General features: G+C 42.3%; 1 protein-coding gene across 1 annotated transcript in view; it reads right to left on the bottom strand.

Annotated features, from left to right (window-relative positions):
• Positions 1 to 24,147, bottom strand: part of LOC147012606 (tyrosine-protein kinase-like) — a 51,141-nt gene that overhangs the window by 21,714 nt on the left and 5,280 nt on the right. Inside the window, exons 2-3 of the mRNA XM_085853628.1 lie at positions 8,034 to 8,155; positions 7,517 to 7,680 (exon numbers count right to left, since the gene is read on the bottom strand). Coding sequence (XP_085709754.1) covers positions 7,517 to 7,680; positions 8,034 to 8,155 — 286 coding nt within the window. The remainder of the gene's footprint in view (positions 1 to 7,516; positions 7,681 to 8,033; positions 8,156 to 24,147) is intronic.

The raw sequence follows: 24,147 nt of genomic DNA on the forward strand, positions 1-24,147 counted from the left end.
AGAAAACCAGACATTATAATGAAAGATTTTGTTTGTCAACCTCTAGTGTCAAGACAATCATTTCATTGTTGCCAGAAATGACAGCATGAGCAATCTTTTCAGGAATGCTGTGTGATTGGAAATTTTTTTAACATTTCACCCCGATGGATAGGGTCAAATGCTTTTTTGATCTGACTGATTTGATTTTGATCTGATTTGATTTTGATCAAATGCTGACAAAGTCATCAGAGGCATAACGTGTTCATGTTGTCCGTCCATCCGTCCATGCTAATTACCCTCGCCGAAGGAGAGGGTATTGCATTTGGGTCCGTTTGTTTTCTCTGTTTTCTATGCAACTACTATCTGATTGACACGAAATTTTCACCATTGGTGCGACTACTCATGTAGAATGGTTCAATGATGATTATGATGTCAGACGTCACGTGGTGTAGCAGCCATGTTGGAAAAAAGGGAAAAACTTTGGACCTCTGGATATCCGAAATCGCTCCAGGGGAAAAAATTGAAACTTGGCACATGGAAAGTTCTCCCCATAGGAAATAAATGTGATTTTATTTTGATGATGTCATAGGTAGCTTCGTTATGACGTCATAATTGCAGACTTTGAACGCTTTATCCGATCGGTATGAAATTTTTTGAGGGTCATCTAGGGCTAAATTGTATGGGGGAAAATTTTATGATGTCATCGGTCACGTGCTTCAGTAGCCATGTTGTTTTTAACATTAAAACCTTCAAAAATCTTTTTCTCCGAAACGGCTGAACACATTGAGGCGAACCTTTACAGGTATGATCCCCTATCCATGAGGACCAAAATGTTCTCCACCTATGATGTCATAGTCACATGGTTTCGTAGCCATGTTGCATTTATCCAAAAACCTTTAAAAAGCATCATTTTTTTGTATACCATGTTGAGGCTCGTGTAAGAGCTAAAATATGTTGATCTCCTGAAAGGCTTGACAGATTGAGGGGAAAACTTCTCCCACATGTTCCCCAAGTCTTAGGGATACCATAGTGTTCACAAATAATTAATGGATCACCTGGTCTGGCAGCCATTTTGGATTGAACAAAAATCTTTAAAATGTTATTCCTCTTGAACCGCTTCATCAATCGACATGAAACGTTATAGCTACATTCTAGAAGTTATGGGGAATTTGTTTTAAATTTTAATCTGATCGGACATGTGGTCTGGCAGCTAGAATTATTTAATATTTTGAATCTGGGTTCAAGGATTTAAATCAAACTTGGTACAAGTATGTATAATGATATAATAATGTGGGTGGAGGCATATCTGGCATTGTCGAAGAGTGCCCTTCTAGTTTTTTAAGGCAATGAAGGTGAAGGTGGGAGATTACGATGTCATAGCACCCTCAAGGAAACATCTTCGTGCTAGGATGTGACCAGTGGGGCCTCTTCTTTTTCTGAAACAGTTTTGATTCAATCTAAAGTTTTTCAATATGCTCACAACTTTTGACAAATATTACAATTTCACATCTTAAGAGCAATAGATTTTAAAGAAATTCTGCGATAATCTCCAACCATGCTTACTGCTTTGATTTTCTTTCTTGAGAGCAAGAACTGAACCACTTTTCTTAAGTCATCAGGTTTTTGATTGTATTGGAATAAATTAATGCAGTCGAAGAAGGATGATGGAAAATTCTTCTATTTCCCAGAACTCAGAAGGTTTTTCATTACACATAGTTGCTTTTTAAATTTTTGTTACATTAATAACATCCTTAAGCCTTTGCATAGTGAAAGGATCTGTACTTACTGGAATGTATTCATCACTAATCTTATCTACTGGCTCATCCTCGTTGATTATACGAGGTGCTTCTCCAAGTAAGTTTAGATAAAGATTTTTCCACAAGGATAGGCAATCTTTACAGTCTTTACTTTATTATTGATACTATTTTTATTTATCGATCTCCTTCCTGTAATATGATTGACTATCTGAAGTACCCAGCATTGCCTGGGGAAATTCAATGCAATTTGTATTTAAACATTTCCTGCTTAACAAATTGGAGAATAGTGGCCTTATCGTTTTGTATGAATTACTCATCTTGGGCATTGCAAAATGTGCTTGGACCACTTTCTCCTTTTTATGTCCTACCTGTCAAATTAATTGCATACAATGATGATGACCACCTCATTTGTCATAGGTGCATTGAGGCATCGCTCATCCTCCCCAGCAGGTCTCTTTTCCACTCGAATGACCACTTTATACGAATCTGAAGGCATCCTTTCAAGAGCAGTCTTGAAACTTTGGACGCAGTTGTGGTGATGAAGCATTTGCTGCACTTCCAAGCCGATGTCCTGACTTGTGCTAAGAATGTTGTCAGCAAAGAGATAAAGAGGATTTTCCAGAGAGTCAGAGAGATCATTGATAAAAACCAGAAAAAGAACAGGGCCCAGAACGCTACCTTGAGGAACTCCAGCCTGGACAGGAAGAGGGGATGAAAGAACTCCATTTACGGCCACACGTTGACTGCGATAGGAGAGGAAGTCTGCGAGCCACGAGTGGAGATGGTCTTGGATACCAGAGGAAGAGAGTTTGGTGAGTAGGGCAGGGTGCCAGACCATATCAAAAGCACGCGATATGTCTCAGGATATGGCTCTGATTTCATGTCTGGCATTGAGGACCTCCATCCATTGTTGGGAGAACAGAAGCAACATATCCAGGGTAGAGTGACCTGGTCTGAATCAAAATTTATGATCGGAAATCAAGCCATTGGAGAAGAGGAAGGTTTTAATATCTGAAGCGATGATGGATTCCATAACCTTGCTGATGATTGTGAGAAGGCTGATTGGTAAATATTAATTAAATTTGTGTTGTTGACAACAAATCACTATATACACGCTCAACATATGATCTTCGCAATTCAAATGACTCAATCACTTCTGATGGGAAAAAAAAGAAAATACAGGGAGTGTATAAGCTCAAAGCCCTATCGAGGCCTGCTGGCCAATTATCTGGGGTCAACTTTTCATCCAAACATAGCCCATGACCTTCCTCTGGATGAAATAGGAGGCCATGTAAAGTTTGGTTGCACTGGTTTCTGCAGGGTCTGAATTCATAAACGAACAAACACACAAACAAACAAACTTTCTTCTTTATACACTACATTAGATCATCTTCCAGGCATTACTTCTGTCAAATCTATTTAAAGAGCCATTGAATTGTTCAAACTTTTCATCTCGGTAGTTAGCTTCAGCATTCAAACATGCATTCTTCTTTCAATCAATTTAATTTCCTTTTATCTGTGGTCACTTTCATATCTTCTCTGCTAAGCGTTGATCCTGCCGGCTTGATTTCCCTTTCGGGATAATCACAGTCTGAGCTTTTTCATGACTTGCTCATACAAGTAATGGATATTCATCGCAAGGGTTGTTTACGTCCTGCTCCCTACGTGAGGCCTCAAAAGGATATTTAACTTCAATAGTGAAACGAGTTGTTGTGTCTCCATTTGAATCGAGACTATTTAGTCCTATCAGTGGTATTGTATTTTGATGCATGTGGATTACCTTTGATGTGACAAATGAAAATGTGATGGTTGGAGCCAATGGTCCTGAAAGAATAACATGCCTCTGTATTTCTAATACTGTTTCTCCATTTTATCTCACAATAACATCGTCTGCTTTGGTTTTGTATCTTGAAGGAGAAGTAAAGGTAGTTTATTTTACGTTGAACATTAGATTCGCCGCTAATCATGTAAATTCGCTCATAAAGTCAATAAGATATTGACCATTATGATTTTTTTTCTTTGCGAAACGTGTTTTTGAGAGGCACACATCGTTACCTCCACCACCGAAGGTGAACGGACGTTATGTTTTCACCCTTGGCTGTTTGTTTTCTGAGCAGGATATCTCAGAAGGTTATGGATGAATTTGGACGAAATTTGGTGAACAGGTTGGGTCACACACCCAACCTGTTCACCAAATTTGGATGAATTGGATGAATTGATTGGATTCATTAGAACAGATTGGATGAATTGATTAGATTTTGGTGAAGATCCGGATGTGAGATTTTTTTATATGATTCTTCACCATTGATTGATGGGAGGAGGAGGAGGGGATTGGGACCATACTCTGTCCAGAGCGTTGGTGTTGCTTAAGCAGTCTCCTTGGCTATTGGGCATAATCCTGGATGGGTCGCCACTCCGACACAGTATTCCAGAAAGGTGGCACTCATTTTGCCAACCTCGGAAGGATAACAGGTCGAGTTAACCCCACCCAGTATTAATTCAACAACTGAGCGGGATTTGAACTCAGGACCCCAGGATCCAAAGCCCACCACCCTAACCATAAAGCCAATACCAAGCATGGTGATAGAGCCAAAACGATATACAGGTATTCCCCACTTAATGAAGGTTCGCAGAGCGAATGTTCACTACAACAAAGAGTTTTGTTTAAGGCTATTCATGAAGGAGCCATCACAGTGTCATGGTGATGGTGCAATGTCTCTTCTGTGGCGATGATAAATACCAATTAACTTTTCAATGGGGAATTAACTTTTCAGAATGAAAGGGTTAAAAAAACCCAATTACTCCATCACCTCCTGCCACTGCCATCTGTAAGGAAACTTGTACTGTTTTGGTAAGTATAACAACTCAGTTCACTTATTATTATGTTACTGTGTCTATTTTAAGGTAAAAAAGTAATATTATAATGTTACTTGTAACTAAAACCATTGTTATACCAAGCATATCGGAAGTGATTAATTTGCTAGCAGATTTGCCTCGTGGAGTTACCTTGGTATTATACTTTTCATCAGTGCCAATTTGTCAGTACTTTTACATTATGAACTTTATTCCATTTACTTATCCAACCAATAGCAGTAGTGTTGGTGTGTTTTTATTTTACCTGGTTTCTAACCAATCGTTTTTCCCCACACTACTACTAGGCTCAAGGACCCCCCCCCCTCAAGGGGACAAGCACGGCATGAAGGCTTGAACAGAAGAGTGACGAGGCTTTTCCTTCTGGCAGTTTTCCATTGTACACCCCCATCTGACCTCTTGCCTGGCAGCTCACCATTTTACACCCTTGTCTTACTTCTTGCCTGGAAGCTCACCCTTTTACACCCTCGTCTTACTTCTCACCTGGAAGCTCACCCTTTTACACCCTTCTCTTACTTCTTGCCTGGAAGCTCACCCTTTTACACCCTCGTCTTACTTCTCGCCTGGAAGCTTACCCTTTTACACCCTTGTCTTACTTCTTGCCTGGAAGCTCACCCTTTTACACCCTCGTCTTACTTCTCGCCTGGAAGCTCACCCTTTTACACCCTCGTCGTTTTTATTGCTTCTTATTGAACTCGTAACTGTATTCACATGCACTCAAGCTCATGAGGCACCACTCATACTGGACAAAGTCATCAACCTCTAAAGGTGAGTAGAAGTCAATCACTCAATTTTCTACACTGGTGACCGCGACGTGATCTCTTGTTATAATGTCTGTCAAAGCTACGTCCAATGATGACGTCCACCAAGGTGCCTTTGTTGAGGTACCCATGTCAACCAGCACAGCAATCTGCGCAGCAACCGGCGCAGTAATCGGCGCAGTAATCGGTGCAGTAATCGGCGCAGTAATCGGTGCAGTAATCGGTGCAGTAATCGGCGCAGTAATCGGTGCAGCAAGCAAGCAGCACAACAAACAGCACTGGCAGCTGTTCCTGAAGTGATGGCAGTCAAGAAGATGCAATCTGGCCATCAAGTACATTGGCCAGCTCATTTTGTACAGTGTATTTTTTTGGAATTTGAATCTTTGGGGACTGTTCATTGTTGTACACGACAATTTATACACCATTCTGATTGATCACTTCATTCCTATGTTGACAAATTCTGGTTACGAGTGATCAGCTCGCCATTTTACACCCTCGTCTTACTTCTTGCCTGGTGGCTCACCATTTTACACTCTCATCTTACTTCTTGCCTGGTGGCTCACCATTTTACACCCTCATCTTACTTCTTGCCTGGTGGCTCACCATTTTACACTCTCATCTTACTTCTTGCCTGGCAGCTCACCATTTTACACTGTCGTTGTTGGTTTTTGTTGAACTCCTGACTGTATTCACACACACACACACACACACACACACACACACACACACACACACACACACACACACACACACACACACACACACACACACACACACACACACTCAAGCTGAACAGCTTATGGCACACCCCTCAGATTGGACAAAGTCATCACCCTTTAGTGGTGAGTCAAAGTCGATCACTCAATTGTCGATACCTTCTATATGTCACATCCTGCTTGGGACTGATGGAATTGCCTCCCACATGTCACATTCGGCATGATCGGAGTGCTGCCTTCATTTTATCTTTCTCGAACATGAGGATATAGTCTTCGTCAGAAAAACAGGAGATTTCATCGCGGTTGGCTGATGTGACATTTGGACGGATCGATCAGCATTCTCATTTTGCTCTGTACCCCGGTCAGACAAGATGGAGTTCATTTAGAAACGCTGAGATGCTTTCTGATTAATATCGTCATCGGTGCTACTAAGGTAATCTGTTTGTGTGTTAATGACCATGCAGTTTTATTAAATTGTAAACAGAACTTAAACTTTATTGATTTATGTGATCTATGTGAGTAAAAGTTATTAGATTTGATTTTGTGATCTTGTCCACCCATGTTGGTTTTATCAATTAATTGATTAATTGATCAAACAATCCTCATGTTCAGTTGCCAAATTTATTGGTTACTGTTTGTCGAGAAAAGTATGGTTGTCCAAATGTGCCATCATGCACATCTTACAAAAGTATGTCAACATTGTCTGCCCCTGGTTGTGTTTCATGTTTTACATCATTTAAACCTGTAAAGCTTGTATTTAAATATATATTTTGTCATGACATACTCAATATATTTGATATCGACATTGAAGCAACATTGTTTGCTTGTTCGAGGTAATCGCCACAATATAGCTGGAAATTTCTGGAATCGTTAACAAAGCATCATTCCATCAATTGCTTGAGGTATATAATTTGCCACCTGCGATGTGTATCTGCTGAATAGTATTTTGTATATTTTAGGGTTCTTTTATTCCCTGTATATCCGAATACAGCAAGTATCAACCGTCATCCCGTGTCTTGCTGAATTAGTCCCACGTCACAATATGGCTTTGCACAATATGGATACAATATGGATACAAAATGTCAACTGTTCTGCCTGGTGAAGGTACACGCTACAGTGAAGGTATATGTACTTGTTTAGCGTTGAAATAGCCACAAACATGTGTTTATGAACATTATAGTTGTTTCCTGATTTAAGCCTTTATACAATTCACTTCCCTCACTCTCATCTGATGTGTTTGTTGAACGATAATAATATGTTAGAGTTAGCTCAGGATTTCCATCAAATGTTGCCATTAAGCTTATTGAGGTCATTTTTTTTTACAGCAGTATTAAATTCATGACTTTTATGTGCACATACTAATAAGCAAAAATTACATTTTTTTTTTCGCCTTAAATACATGAAAATGCTAGAACCAGCAAACAACAGTTACCTGCACACATGGATTGATGAGAAGCGTGATGAGTCCATCGGCATCTTTCTGGTAGAACGCCACGAGTGTATCGAGATTCTCGAATGTCCGCTTCCGTGAGATGCACACGCGTTGATTGTCCATGGGGAATATTCTGTAATGGCGGATCTGCCACTCAGAGGACACTGTGGGGCCGAATACATGGTGACTAATTAGTAATCATTTAATTTAAAAAGTTTAACTGCAATTGAAAGTTTGGGGAAGTGTTACAGAGTTAAAGTTTCGATTTGGATTCTGTTTGTTTTAGGTTAGCATATAACTAACTACACAGGTAGTTAGTGGAACTTTAAGTTAACTTACAAAGTTCAGTTAACCTTGTCGATAAAAGGAGCCATGCGTGCATTATTGTGTGTGTGCGTGTGTGTGTGTGTGTGTGTGTGTGTGTGTGTGTGTGTGTGTGTGTGTGTGTGTGTGTGTGTGTGTGTGTGTCACTGTCAGAGTGGGGATGGGGGAGAGGGGGCGACACACCACCCAATACCTGAAAGTGCAAAAGAGTTTGGGATCGTTTCACTCTCTCTTATGAGGAAAGAACCCTTTTTGTTTGGTGGAGTTTTCAGGAGTTTTTCAGCTTCAACCCTACTCAATTTTCCAAAAAACCAGCTGTGGAAAAGAAGAGGAGACAATTCAACCAAATTTAAACAAAACACGTCATATTTAAGTTATTATAAGTGTATTTAGAATGCGACCGGTATCTCCACACCGAGTTAAAACTTAAATGATTTCATTGGACTTCACCATGACTATGATTATAGAAAAATACATTCACTGTGTGCAGGACATCTGACCATGTCTATTTCCATGAGTACAGAATTACAACGAAGTGGATGTGTGCAGGTCCTCCCTTTCCACAATCTGATTATATTTTTTGAACAAACGTGAGGTCGATCGTGTTTGTTTTCTGTGATTTTGCTCCCCTCTGCTGGACATCCATAGCAATGTCAAAACCCCAAAAATTAACAAATAAAGGAATAAATAAATAAAGGACGTAAAATACAATGATATGCAAGGAAATTTTTCACAGGAGGAGGCCATTCGGCCCATCATGCCTGCAATAAACCAACCACAGTGTCTATCAACCATCCACACACAAGTTCTACCAATATCCCTGTACACCTCGATCTCCAAAACTTCCAGGTACCTATCAAATTCCAATTTGAACTTATCTACTGTTTCTGCTGCCGCTGCCTTTGCAGGAAAACCATTTTGTGCATTAACTACTCTCTCAAGACCCCCACCTTAATATTGTCCTAACTCTTCTCTTCTTTACTCTCAGGCTAAAGCCTTTGGTCCTATCACTGTCTATTCCACTGAAAAAACCACCTTCTGCACTTATTTTGTCTTTGTCATTCATAATCCGAAACATCTCAATAAAATATCCTCATAATCTCCACCTTTGTAATCTATACGAAGTCCCGTCTCCTTCAGCTGCTCCTCATGTCTTATAGTCCAACTAGCCCTGGAATCAATCTATTAGCTCGATGCTGAACCCTCTCTATCAAACGGAAGACCAAGAAGGAACCCGATGAAGTAAAGAGCAAAGATGGAGTCATCAGGAGGAACCTCGATAGGATTCGGGTTTCAGCCATTACTCCACAACCCTCAAACCCATCCAGGTGCAGCCAAATGAGACTTACAGAAAACTTTCTGCAAGAATTCACTTCTCCTTAGACAGATAGATAACGAAAGAGAGAAACAGAGAGTAAAAGAGATGAAAGAGAAGAAGAAGCAAGAATTAAAATGAATGAAGAGAATAGTGTAAAGATTCAAAAGAAGTGTGAAAGGAACAAAGAATGATGTCCTTCCTCAAATGTGATGACCAAAACTGTAGACAATATTCCAGATGAGGCCCTCACTAAATTCGTATAGCATTAACACGACCTTCTTTGACTTATAATTTATCCCATCAGACAAAAGTGTTACAAATATCATGACTCCTTTAATGGCCCCAAGTATTTCCACCTTCATTTTTGGTTGGCCGGGAAAGTTTTTATTTTTATTTTTTATCCCAAATCTTTCACAAACTGGTACATGCGACCTGACTTTCGATTGAAGATAACTTTGGTAGAAATTTTTTTATTTGTTTTGGGTGCCGGCGATAACTCGCCGACTCGTCTCCAAAAATAATGAGAGATCTTTATTATCTAAAAACAAAAGTGCTGCATAGAGAACAAGAAAAAGAGCAATCAGATATTGCAGACCCTCACCAGGACTTGTTTTGTGTGGTGTGTTGTGTAGTGTAGTTTTGTGTGGTGTATTTTGTGTCGCATTCATATACTATTGTGTTACGTCAATAAGATGTATACATCAGACTATCTCCATCAAAAAAAACTATCTCCAATCTTCTTGTTGTTCCTCCGAGCTGTTTTGGTGAACATCGCTGTGGATTATGTCTTACATGGTAAAACCGCATAATCCACACAGAGCAACCATCAGTTTGCCACCCAGACAATTGTTCCTGCTAATGCAAACGTTTCAACCAGAAGGCACGTGATGTGACCAGCGGGAAAATTGAAACATGAGGAGTGTGACGAGCTCTCCGCTGATCCCCATTGGTGTGTATTGTGTCCAATGGGGATCAGCGGAGTGCTCGTGTGCACAATCCTGGATTGGTCCCCAATCCCACACAGGATACTTTAACGTCTTAATCATCCCGGTAAGTTCGTACTCATTTTGCTAGCCTCAGAATGATAACAGACTGAGTCAACCCCATCTGGTATTAATTCAATGGCCCAGCAAGATTTGAACTCAGGACCCGAGGATCCCAAACCCACCACCCTAACCTTGAAGCCAACAACAGTCTATCCTTACCCCAATTCAGCTGTGTAACAACTACAAGCAAGAGACACAAGTGCACTTGTTGAACATACCAGAGCACAACTAGAAGGGCACTTGGTAGTGCACAACTAGAACGGCACTTGTTGGAGTGCATACCTCCGATATGTAATGCCTGATCCACGAGAACATATCATGCCCAATACATTCATGAACTATCGTGCGATAAATCGTTTTTGGCCTTATCTCTCAATGGTGAAGAATCACTTTTTTTAAAAAAGATCATGCTCGTATCCGGATCCGGATTCGGATCTTCACCAAAATCGAAACTATTTCTCAAGGTCACACACCCGACCTGTCCACAAAGTTTCATCAGAATCTGTACACAACGTTTTGAGATATTGTGCTATATATTATTTTAGCCCGATCTCTCAAAGGCGAAGAATCACTAAAAAAAATTATCGGATCCGGAAACGGATTTGGATCTTCACCAAAGTTGAATCAACTCTTCCTTATTATTCACCCAACGTGTCCACAAAGTTTCGTCCGAATCTTCACACAGCTCTTTAAGACACCGTGCTATATATCCTTTATGGCCCGATCTCTCAATGGTGAAGAATCACTGAAAAAATTCTGGTTGTCAGATCCTGATCCGGATTTTTTACCAAAATCTAACCAGTTCGTCATTGTCACACCCCCAACCTGCCAACCAAATTTAATCTGGAACCGCCAACAACTTTTTGAGATATCCTGCATGCACAGACAGACAGACAGACAGACAGACAGATAGACAGACAGACAAACAAACAGACATGGGTGAAAACATAACCTCCTTCACGTTCGGTGATGGAGGTAATATAGCAACAGGTGAAGCAAGTAAGAATGCAAGTAAATCTTTTTTTTTTCTTCTATACATTGCCGAGGCTTGTATGAGAGGCAACACACAACGCACAGCAAGGGGGGCATAAGACAAGATTGGCGGGAGAGGGAAGGATAAAACAGTGGGGAAAAGAGACATTCGGAGTTCTGTGGAAGAGAGAGGGATGGGGTGGGCAACACGGGGTAAAGAAGATGGACATTACAGGGACTTTAAGGAAGGAAAGCAGGGAATTTGAAGGAGGTGGGCTTGGGTGGATTAATGGGGGTCGAAAAGATCGAGGATTTGGATGGGGGATGATAAGAGGTGGTGGTGAGCAGCTGTTTTGAAGGCCTGGAGGGAAGAATGGGATTGAAGAGAGTGTGGGAGTTTATTCCAAAGGCGGTAAAAAAGAGGAAGGAAAGAGTGAAGGTGAGCAGTGATTCGTGATTTTGGTAGTTTTACCAGAAGGGGGTTGTTGGCAGATCTTGAGCACCCTGCGGAAATATGGTGGGGACACATCGCAGACAGAGCAGGGGGTGCGAGACAGGAGAGGAGATGGTAGAAGATAGAAAGACCACTGACCTGCATGCGGTGAGTGAGAGGCTGAAAGACTCAGCCTCATCATGGGAGATGCCAATGATCCGAAATGCCTTGGGTTCCACAACGTGAAACCGAGAAAGGTGAGAGGCAGGAGCACCAGCCCAGAGGGGAGAGCAGTACTCCATCAGGCTACGGACAAAAGCTTTGTAAGTAGTCAGGAGCTCAAGAGGGCCGAGGAAGGACTTTGCACGATAGAGGATTCCCAGTCGGCGACTGGCTTTTGAGACGAGGTTGGAAATGCGGCTTTCCCAGGAAAGATAATGGCAGATAGTGAGACACAGAAACTTGATTGAAAATACTTCTTCAAGAGGATTGTTGAGAAGTAGATGGGGGGGGTGGTTCTAAACGGTCCTTTCGGATAGACATAGTGAGAGTTGTTAGATTTGTCAGGATTGAAAGACATGTTGCACGTCTTGGACCAGCTTGTGATTTTACCCAGATCTGCAGAGAGCAGAGAAATCCTGGTATTGGCTTGGTGGTTAGGGTGGTGTCTTGGGAACCTAGGGTCTTGAGATCAAGCCCCGTTGGCCGCTGAATTAATAGACCAGGGGGTTGACTCAGCCTGTCGTCCTTCCGAGGTCAGCAAAATGAATACCAGTGTGTACTGGTGGAATGGCACTTCATCAGTGACACAGTTCTGCTTCCAAGAAATGATAGCTACCCCGGCAGCTAAGCTGCCATGCGTAAGAAGAAGAAGAAGAAGGAGAAGAATAAGAGAGCAGAGAAGCTGCTGCTTGCCAGGCTGAGGGATGGCAGATGGTACGCTGGAGGGTGGAGTCATCAGCAAAGAGATAAAGAGGATTTTCCAGAGAGTCAGAGAGATCATGAATGAAAACCAGAAAAGGAACAGGGCCCAGAATACTACCTTGAGGAACTCCAGCCTGGACAGGAAGAGGGGATGATAGAACCCCATTTAGGAGTTGGCGTTGGATACCATTGGAAGAAAGTTTGGTGAGCAGGGCAGGGTGCCAGATCATGTCAAAAGCACATGATATGTCCATGCGAGGGATATGGCACTGATTTCATGTCTGGCATTGAGGACCTCCATCCATTGTTAGGAGAGCAGAAACAGCATATCCAGGGAAGAGTGACCTGGTCTGAAGCCAAATTGATGATTGGAGAAGTCTTTGGAGAAGAGGAAGGATTTGATGTCAGAAGCGATGATGGATTCCATAACTTTGCTGATGATTGGGTGAAGGCTGATTGGTCTGTAGTTGCAAGGATCTGTTTTTGCACCTTTTTTATGCAGGGCGGTAGTGTTTGCTGATTTCCAAGCAGATGACAGATGACCTTGAGCAAATGAGAAGGTTAATAGAAAAGAGAGAGGGTGAGTAAGAGCAGAGGAGCAGGTTTATAGGCTATGTGGGCTGATGCCATCTGAACAGGTTGCAGAATCTGAGTCGAAGTTTGAGAGCAAACTCTCCACTTCGTCAGAAGAAAAGGACACAGAGACCAGGGAAAGCTGGGTGTGACTGCGTAAGGTGGGTACAGAAAGTGATGGATTTCGGACACAAGATTGAGATGCAAACACCGAGTTTAGTTATTCAGCCTTTTCACGTGCGGTATCACCAGTGTGGCCATTTGAGGTAAGGGAGGGGATGGAGGGGGAACATACACCAGAAACATATTTGAATAAACACCACCAGGATTTGGAGGAGGGAGAGAGGTTTGAGAGTTCAGACTTGAAATTAGAAAGATGTTGTTTTCTGGCTCTCCTGAGGGTAGATACACACTTGTTCCAAGCTTTATGGAAGGAACTGAGATTACCCTCAGTTGGGTTTGTTTTCCATGAGGAAAAGGCAAGTTCTTTCAGGACAACTGCCTTGCCACAAGCTTCAGTGAACCAAGGGCGGGAGGAAGGGTCAGCCAACTGAAGACAAGAGGGGATAAATTTGTGCATGAGGGAGAGCAAGATTCTTTGAAAGAATTCCCAGGACGATGTGATGTTGGAGAAAGTAGCGATGGGAGACCAGTCTATAAGTATGATGGCTGCTTGGAGACCCTGCCAGTCGGCTTGCATGAAATGCCAGACTCGACGGCGTTGAGGTGGTTCTCTGATAACAGCCAGAGAGATATTTACTTTGTCAAGCACGTGGTCAGAAAGTCATCTCAAAAGTCATACCAAAGAGACCTGGTCAATTGGGCAATATTTGCCCATTCTTCTGTACAAAACTGTTCAAGATCAGTCAAGTCACATTTCATGGGAAGCATTGACAGCAATCTTAAAATCCTGAAACAGATTTTCGATTGGATTTAGGTCAGGGCTCTGACTTGGTCAATCAAGAACATTTATATTTTTGTCCTTAGCCACTTTAGTGTAGCTTTGGCTGTGTGCCCTCGGGTCGAATCATGCAGAAAGGTGAACTTCCGTACCAATTTCAGCTTTCTTGCAGAGGGCAGCATTTTTTCCTCTCGGATTTTTCTGTATTTTGCTCCATCCATTATCCCTTCTATCCTGACAAGTGCCCCAGTCCGTGCTGATGAGAAACTTTCCCATAACATGAAGCTGTCACCACCATGCTTCACAGGAGGGATGATGTTCTTTGGGTTGTGTGCTGTGTTGGGTTTGTGCAAAACGTTACGTTTTGCATTAAGGTCAAAAAGTTCCATCTTGGTTTCATCAGACCACTAAATGTTTTGCCTCATGGCTTCAGAATTTCCAGAATGTTTTTTTGGCATACCTCAAATGGGACTCAAGGTGAACATTTTTGAATAATGGCTTCCTTCCTGCCACCCTTACATACAGGCCAAACTTGTGGAGTGTTTGGGATATTGTTTACACATGCACACAGTGACCAGTCTTTGCCCTAAAGGCATGTAGATCATTAAAAGTTGCCATTGGCCTCATGGTAGCCTCTCTGATCAGTCTCCTCCTTGCTTTGTCATCCAGTTTGGAGGGACAGCCTGATAGAGGCAGGGTCTTGCTGGTACCATACACCTTCCACTTCTTAATGTTTGTCTTGACTGTGCTCCTGAGGATGTTCAAGGCGTGTGAAATTTTTTTATTCCCATCCCCTGATCTTTGCCTTTCCACAATATTATCCCAGAGGTCTTGTGGAAGTTCCTGGTTTTTCCATGGTTGAGTCTTTGTTGTGTAATGCACTACCCAGCAAAGGAAACTTACAGGAACAGCTGATTTTATCCTGAAATGGTCAGAATCACTACAATTGAACACAGATGTAGGCCAATTATCTTGGTGTGTGATTTTGAAGGTGATTGGTAACACCTGAGCTCATTTACAATTGTTCATATAATGGTGGTGGACACTTATCCAACCAAGATATTCTAGTTTTGTATTTTAACTAATTTTCTGAAATAATACTATAATTCACCGATTATGTCCGCTATAGATGCCGAAACGGCTGAACGGATTGTCGCCACTTTCGGCATGCGGTTGCTCTGTGGTCTATTTTCGAATTCTTACATTCGTTTGCATGGCGACATGTGACGTCACCGCTGAGGCGTAATGACGTCATGACATCATCGGTCATTCGCTGACATCATTATGTCTGTCGTCGACAGACCGTCACCACTGAGAGGCGTAATGCCACTCCTAGAAAACAGCGTCTGCAATGTAAAACCCTCTTCTGCACATGCTGAACACATTCGATTTGTTCGAGGCCAGTGGCCAGTGAAGTGCCAGAGGCCAGTGCCATTTGCCATAAGCCAGTGAAGTGTCTGTAATATTACCTGGTGAACATATGGATCACCTCAATGTACTTCTTCATCAGCGTCATGGTACACTGCAGGCCATTACGGAACTACACAGAAGCTATGATCCTCTTCATTATGTTTTGATGTTTCCTTATGGAGAAGAAGGATACAAGCTCAAAATCCCACATTGGACCGGTCGTGGTAGTGTCTCACCGACTGAATTTGCTCGATACGGTTTACAAGTGAGATACGACCACTTCAATCAGGTATTAAAGTGTCGCCAACTCACTCAGCAATATGCATGTGATCAATATGCCAAAGCGGAAATAGCTCGATTAAGATGAGCACGCCTAAATAAGAGAACTATTCGAGCTGAAAAATAGGACTTTCGAGGACTTTTGGACGCAGTGGACCATCTTGACGAAGTGAATGCTGGAACGAAGATCATCTTACCACCGTCTATTTACGGTTCTCCCCGATGGTACGCCCAAGAGTTCCAGGATGCTATGGCTATTGTTCGCTCACTGGGAAAGCCGGACCTTTTCATTACTTTTACTACCAATCCACAGTGGCCTGAAATAACCGCTTCGTTGTTCCCAGGGGAGCAACCAAGTGACCGGCCAGATATATGTGCAAGAGTTTTTCACCTGAAACTGAAGGACTTGATTAACGACCTGAAAAGTGGAATACTAGGAAGAATTCAGGGTTATTTCAGTATGAAGGAGGATCATCAGAAGTGTGGTCTTCCCCACTGTCATATCCTGGCGATACTCACGGATGAAGACAAACCACGTGAACCAGATGACATTGATAAGATTGTGTGTGCAGAAATTCCAGATCCTCAAACCAACCCAATATTATATGATATAATCACCCATAATGATATCCACGGTCCACGCGGGGAACTAAATCAAGCCTCTCCATGCATGGTGGGTCAAGGAGACCACCGACATTGCGAAAAAGACTTCCCAAAGCGGTTTGTGGACCGTACTACAGTGTCAGAATCTACTTACCCCACGTATCGATGGCGATCCCCCAATGACGGCGGTCGGATGCATACTAAGAAAATAAGAGGTCAAGACGTCATCCTTGACAATAGCTGGGTAGTCCCTTTCAACCTGTTTCTGTCTCACAAATACTCAGTTCAAATAAACATGGAAATCGTCAATTCCGTCTCCAGTGTAAAGTACATCTACAAATATGTAACAAAAGGAAGTGATCACGTGACTATCAGATTGGCCAATGGACAGGAGAAGGACATCACCAATGATGAAATTGAACGTTTTGTGGATGCTCGGTACATCAGTGCATCTGAATCCGACTGGAGACTGTACGAGTTCCCCATTCAACAAATGAAACCATCTGTACAAAAACTACCTGTACACCTGGACAATGAACAGACCGTGCTATTCCAGCCTGGTGAAGTAAACACTCTTCTATCCAATGGCCCGCCAAAGACCAAGTTGACAGAGTTTTTCAAACTAAATCGAAATAGGGAACTGAACATTACATATCCAAAGGTTTTGAAGTACTTTACATGATCCGGAAATACCTGGAAGAGGCGGGCTCATGTGACGAGACTGAACCGTGATGAACAGTCTGAGATGAATGATCATCAAAAGGTTTACTCGGACACGATTGGTCGCATTCCGGTTATCAACCTCTCTTCCGAACAGAGCGAGTTGTTCTATTTGCGGATGTTATTACACATAGTTGGTCGACCCACATCTTATGAAGACCTTCGTACTCACAACGGTGTAGTTTATCCGACCTATCAACTTGCCTGCCTTGCCTTGGTTATTTGATGATGACTCAGAAGTGGACAAGGCAATGGAGGAAGCTGCCTCTGTACGGTTCGGTTCAACTCTTCGCGAGGTGTTCGCTAATATAATCATCTTTGTCCGACCATCAAACCCAAAATGAATTTTGGAATAAACACAAGCTTCTTCTCATGGAAGACTTCATTCATAAATATGGTGTAAATGAACCAACAGAGTCGATGATCCACACAACACCGTTGATGATACAGATGATTTTAGTTCGTCATGGATTAGATATTGAAAAAGACTTCCACATTCAACAGCCTGATCCAGTAATAGCGGAGCAATTGGAACCAGTCCGAGTTGTGAGTGAGGAAACTAACTATGATGTTCAGGAACAAAACAACTATGTCTCTGCGAACATGCTGTCACTGAATAACGAACAACGAATCATCTTCAGCACTGTTATAGACTCTGTGGATTCTAACCAGGGTCGGCTATTCAGTGTAGATGCCCCAGGGGTTACTGGGAAAACCTTCTTGCTGATGTTACTCTGAGCTCGAGTCAGATCTGAAGGTAAGGTTGCTCTCGCCACGGCGATGAGTGGAATAGCGGCGACACTGCTCCCTAATGGCCGTACTCTTCATTCGCGGTGTAAGGTGCCATGATCAATCAAGGAAAATTCCGTATGTAGCATCACTAAAAGGGACAGTACTGGTATACTCATTCAGAAATGTCATCTCTTAGTTATAGATGAGGTTTCTATGTGTGATAGACGTATCATGGGAGCAGCTGACAGAACATTCCGAGATGTCCGAGGAGTCGATAAGCCATTCGGCGGTATAGGCATTATCTTCTCTGGAGACTGGCGGCAGATACTTCCACTGATCAGACGCGGCGGACGGGCACACACTATTCGAGCCACGATCAAGCAATCTGTGCTTTGGAAACACGTCCATGTTTATCAGTTGACGGTCAATATGCGAATTCTAAACGCCGGCTTCGATATAATGAATTCGCGAATACTCTCCTTCAGATCGGCGAGGGTAGACTACCTAGCCTCTCACATGTCGGCGAATTCAAAGTGCAAATCGAGGAAAAGTACTTCCTACAAAATATAAAATCTCTCATCGATTTCATTTTCGGCGACCTCGCTCATCGCTATCGAGATCCTACATGGCTGTGTAGCAGGACTATACTGTGCCCAACCAATGATGCCGTCACAGAAATAAATACAATCATACTTCGTGAATTTCCAGGCGAGGAAAAAATTTATTTGAGTAGTGACAAAATCATTGATGTTGAGAACGCGCATCAATATCCATGTGAGTTTCTGAACTCTATCTCTGCATCTGGAATGCCGCCTCATAAATTACGGTTGAAAATTGGGGCACCAATTATGTTACTACGGAACTTTGACCCAAAAAACGGACATTGTAATGGAAGCCGATATATCGCACAGAACATAATTCCTAGCATCATAGATGCACGACTATCGACCGGACCCCATACTGGGAATAGACTCTTCAATCCTCGGACACCAATAGTACCATCAGATGACCTATTTCCATTCCAAATGCAAAGAAAACAATTTCATGTCCGTCTGTGTTTTAGTATGACCACGAAAAAGGCCCAGGGGCAAACATTGAAAAAAGTTGGACTATATTTGAAAGTGACTTTTTCAGCCATGGCCAGCTCTATGTGGCCAAGAGTAGAGTGGGAAATAGTGGCTATATCAAAATTCATGCAAATCCGAGGGCGGCAGGAAATATTCTTATTGACAATGTAGTATACGCTGAAGACTTATGAATGATCAATCCGAAGAATGAATAAAACAACAATGGAGGCAACACCAAATTTTTTGCATTGTGCATTTTTTGTGCTTTTCATTTCATGTGTCATAATGACCGCCCATTGGATAGGGCGGGTACTCTGCTGGTTTGGAGAATTTGTTGGTTATGATGTGTAAATAAAGGTGAAAAAGTCTGATTTAATAAAATTTAATTCCAGGCTATATGGCAACAAAAGGTGAAAATACCATATAAAACGTGTCTGCCCCTCTGGGCGTCCATGGCTTGCACTGGACCAATTTGCTCCCAGCACTTGAGATGCCCTTCCACTAATCCTTACTTTTTTGAACCACACAAACAGCTTGTGCATGCAAGCAGGGTACAGCTTGATCCAGCATGATGGAGATGGCAGGTCCTGGGCACGGATGGCCATGACATGAATTGGGAGCTCTGCTTGGTTGGGAGGGGCTACTGGAGGCAGGGCACATTAGTCGTGCTGATGGAAAATACGGCAAAACCCCACACAGCTTCTCCCTTCAGGACCAAATGCATCTCTCCATCCCCACAGTTTGGCAGCCCATTTTATTGTCTCGGGCCTCACCTCACCCTGTTATGTCACTAGCTCCCACCACACTGGGCTGGAATTGGCCCAGTCGGATCAATTTATGAGTGGGGTACTCTTGACTATGACCTCTCAACACTGGCAGTGAGTGTTAGACTGCCTCTGCCTTTTACCACCAAGACTCACGTCCATGACCAAGTTAATCTACTAAAAGGACTCAGAGGACAGATGTGTGGAGGAATGGAACATAAAAGAACAGGTTAAGGGGAAAGCGGTTTCAGACACTCACATGTGGTGAAGGCTGACAGCAGCTGCTTTATAAATAATGACACATTTCCTATACCGTAAACCCTCCAATATCACAGGTTCCAATATTGGGGTTTCTACCAATTCCGAGCAACCTTCTGTCTCCTGATTTCATTATCGCGGCATTAAATTTCGGCCAATCGCGGTTTTTGCGCTAAGATGAATCCGCTTGCATCTGCTTGTATGATTATCTCCCACTACGAGCCTTTTCTTGTTTCTTGCGCACCGTTATTTGCAGTAATGAGACCACATATACTGTGCACACTCACACACACACACACACACACACACACACACACACACACACACACACACACACACACACACACACACACACACACACACACACACACACACACATACAGTAAACACATTGTGACAGTTTTGAGAACTGAGACTCAAGGAAATTCAATAACACCTAACATTCAGCAATTCCTGAGTTTGTTATGTCATTGTTATATGTCACAGATGTATGGTCCTCCCTTTTGACAAGTGGGCAGGGGAATATGCATTGTGTGGGAATAGAGAGATTTCTTCCCCTTCATTTACTTTCACTGCTTGCTTTCTGTAACATTTTCACTGTGGAAAAAGTCTAAATCCAAAGTAGGCCTAAATTCAAACCCGCTCCTGCTAAAATGCAACCGCTACTGTGCTCCACCATCACTCAATCAACCATCCATCCAGTTTTCCATCACCTTCCCTTCTTCCCTGCCAGCCACAACCATCCCGCTTGTCGAACCTGCCACAAGCACCTCTGTTCCTACCAATCGTGAAGGCTAAAGCTCGCTATCCATATCCCAACATGCTCCTGCCATGGACCCACCGGCTCCTCGTCCCGCAGGGGTTCAACCACAACCTCCGGTGGTCCTCACCATGTCTCCTTGCCAGCAATGACCACCCCTTGCACTTTTTGTCATTTCCATACTCTGTTCTCCCTGAGATTTTTGTGAGAGTGCCACATGGTCTTGCCAGTAACCCATTTCTGGTCACACTCCTAAAATCCAGATTCACTGCTCACATCCACTCATTTGATTATGTTTTTTTCTCACCAATTGAACCAACATCCTCAATCTTATTCTTCCTTCCAGAACCTCATTCTTCCTTCCAGGGGCTTCAAGATGGGTGTTGACACCTATAAATTAAAAGGCCACTATTCTCAAACATGTTTAACGACTAAAACAAAGTGTCAGTGTGTCCTGTATTTATAAGAATAATCTTAGTTCACAGTAAACCTGATAACCGGTGAAGCCTCAAATATTTAAACAATCTTAAATGTGTAATGTCCTGTTTTTCACATTTGTTACAATTGACTCGTCAGTTTATGCTCTTCAGTTCAGGATAGGTAATCTCTTCCCAATAACAATAAATGGTTTTCTTCTTGGAAAATTATATTTAATACTGTGATTACATGCTCATGCCAAGAATAAAAAATTCTAATGAAGTGGTTTTCATCCAAAATAAAAATAACAAGAGCTCAAGTGAGCACAATATACGCCCGAACAAGAAGGTAGATACAGAATTGTGCTACGACATGGAAAACAGCATCCTGGTTGCCATGGCAACCACTTTAGATGAACGTATGTCGCGACACACCGTCTCCACAGTCTGTACCTATGTACCAAATATGAAACATGAAAGTTGAAAACTTTGGGAGTTAGAGTGTGGACAGGAATGGACGGATGGACGGACAGACAGACAGAGAGACAGACGGACGGATGGACGGACGACCGGCATCACATAATACGCCCCGGTATATATATATATATATATATATATATATATATATATATATATATATATATATATATATATATATATATATATATATATATATATATATATATATATATATATATATATATATATATATATATATGGGGCATATAAAAAACCCTCTCTCATCATTGTCTCGCTTTGCATAAGATAACAAGAATAAATGTGGTATGACGGGATTTTCTACAAACCTGCCCCGAATGAACCAACCGTGAGCCAGGTGTTGTATAAAAAAAAACCAAAGCTTACCTGTATCGTTTAACCTTTTCTTATTTAAGCTTGCCAAAAAATGTTGACTTAGGTTTGAAGAAGTATGAACAGGCGAGGAGAATTTGAATACAAGGTATGAATCACTGACGTGTCAGAACACCTTGAACAGATATCACAATACAAACTGACATTTGCATTTTCTTTGAAATTTTTATGATTCCAAAGGTGATGCTGTGGATCGTTCATCATCATCATCGTCATTCACCCCAGGCATCCCCACTGGAAGCCCACAGCTCCAAGGAAGCCAGGCCACTCCGAGCAGATTTCCCCCCAGAGATCGAGTAAAGATGAAATGTTTAATCGTTGTCTGTGTTGTGCGAGTTGAGAGCAAGTTGTAACTAAGTGGTTACAGTGTCAAGTTCAAGGTGACAGCGCAGAGAGAACAGGTTCCGAGTTGGGTCGAGTTTGCCTTGATAGGTTGTGAGTGCAGGGTGGTAACCAGCATGAAGACTAGATAATGTTACTCTGGATGAGCAAGGGAGAGTTTGTTCAAATGGATGGATCGTGGTGTGTTGGCTCATTGAAAATTTCATTGTTGTGCTGTTGTTGCAAGGTAATGGGATTGTGAATGTTTTTTTCCGACATGTTGGGAGCATCAATTAAGTGTGTGCCTCTGATATCAAGATGGTGTTGGAAGGGAAGTATTTTTGTTTTGGAATGGGATGATCTCAGTGTGACCACTCCTCATTTTCATAAATGCCAAGGTGAGACAATGAAAAAAGCCAAGAATTCACAGGGTTTCGGAAAAGCGATGATAATAGAAAACCTATACGCCAAGAAAACCTATAGAAAACCAAGACGCCAAGGTGAACAACGAATAGCCAAGATCTTGTGAAAAAAGCCAAGGAGTGGTCACACTGGATGATCTATGTTGATGAGTTGGGTGAAAAATTTGTTGATCATTGATATTAACAAGATGGGATAAAACCTTGTGGGACCAAACCCTCAACATTACCCGAGTAATACCCTAACTCCAACTCTCTAGACTGTGTAGTGCGATCCAATGAATTAAAACATATACTTATGTAAGGCCTATGATAGGTTGAACTTCCCAGTCGGTGATTGGTGCGCTTCGTGCACCAGATCTATCAGCATGTGGAAATGTGGTGAATGGTCCAGTACCAGCAGTTAGCGAGGAAAGGGGGTGGGGGGTTGGGTGGCTGGCAATAAAAGTGCATGCTTGCCCCTCTCTTTCCCTTGTTTGGGACCAACAGACATTGTACTTTGGACACTCTCCCCTCTTGAGCTTCTCATTCTTGTGGCTGTTACAGCTCTTGACTCTGGACAGCTCAACGCTCAATGTTCCGCTCTTTGTTTGAGTACTTCAGCAACTTGGTGATTCTTCATCATGTGCCTTTTCCATCTCTGTTACCAGATTTTTGTGCATAATCGTTTTATATGTGGTCAGAGCTGGGTTCCTTTCTCTTGTGTAGCTTTTCTTGTGTGGCTTGTGTCCGTTTGTTCAGGATTCAGTGTCTATGTCCTGTGTGTTTAACACATTATTGATGTATAAAGAGACCGTGTGTACCTTGTGTTACCGCCATTTTGCCGCGTCCTGATGTTCGAGTTAAATTGGTATCCCCGGATGCGAAATTGGTAATAATCCTGTTTCATAACCAGTGAGGTATTACACCTCACTAGAGCATGGAATGACATTAACCACTGACGAGTGAGGTATTAGAAGACCTCACTACTGCATGGACCGATGTTAACCTCTGACCATCAGATTGTGAAAGACAGTGATAGTTTGACTGTCGTTGGAGTTTACACTCCAGCGTGGTTGATAATCTCTTGATTCAGGTGGTCTTCTATGTGACAATACTCATGATAGTCCAAGAAACGAAAACATATTTTCGTTTTTCAATTGATAAGTATATATAATTGATGATGATCATGGAGACCATTACTCTAGAGAGTGCGTCGAGAGGATTCAAGACATGTTGAGACACATTTCAAGGGTAATACCAATCCAAGACGGCTTGTCACAACTTGATGGATAAATGAGTGAAGGTGGCAGGAATTTGTAACTTGTTTACGGTGCCGGTGATAACTTACTTTGTTTTCGTGATAAATACTTCAAGGGATCTTTGACGTCGACCAACGAACGAGTGCTGACAAATAGGTCCTCCGGCTTAACGTCGATTCGAGAAACGTCACACGCATTGGGTCGAGATTCAAACTCAGGCTAGACAGCTAAAAGATGAGTGTGCCTTCCTCTGAACTATCCTTCCAGGTAACCATAAATC

This window comes from Eptatretus burgeri, chromosome 14 (assembly GCF_056783735.1).
Source record: "Eptatretus burgeri isolate ZD-2024b chromosome 14, Ebu_testis_v1, whole genome shotgun sequence".
Lineage (NCBI taxonomy): Eukaryota > Metazoa > Chordata > Myxini > Myxiniformes > Myxinidae > Eptatretus > Eptatretus burgeri.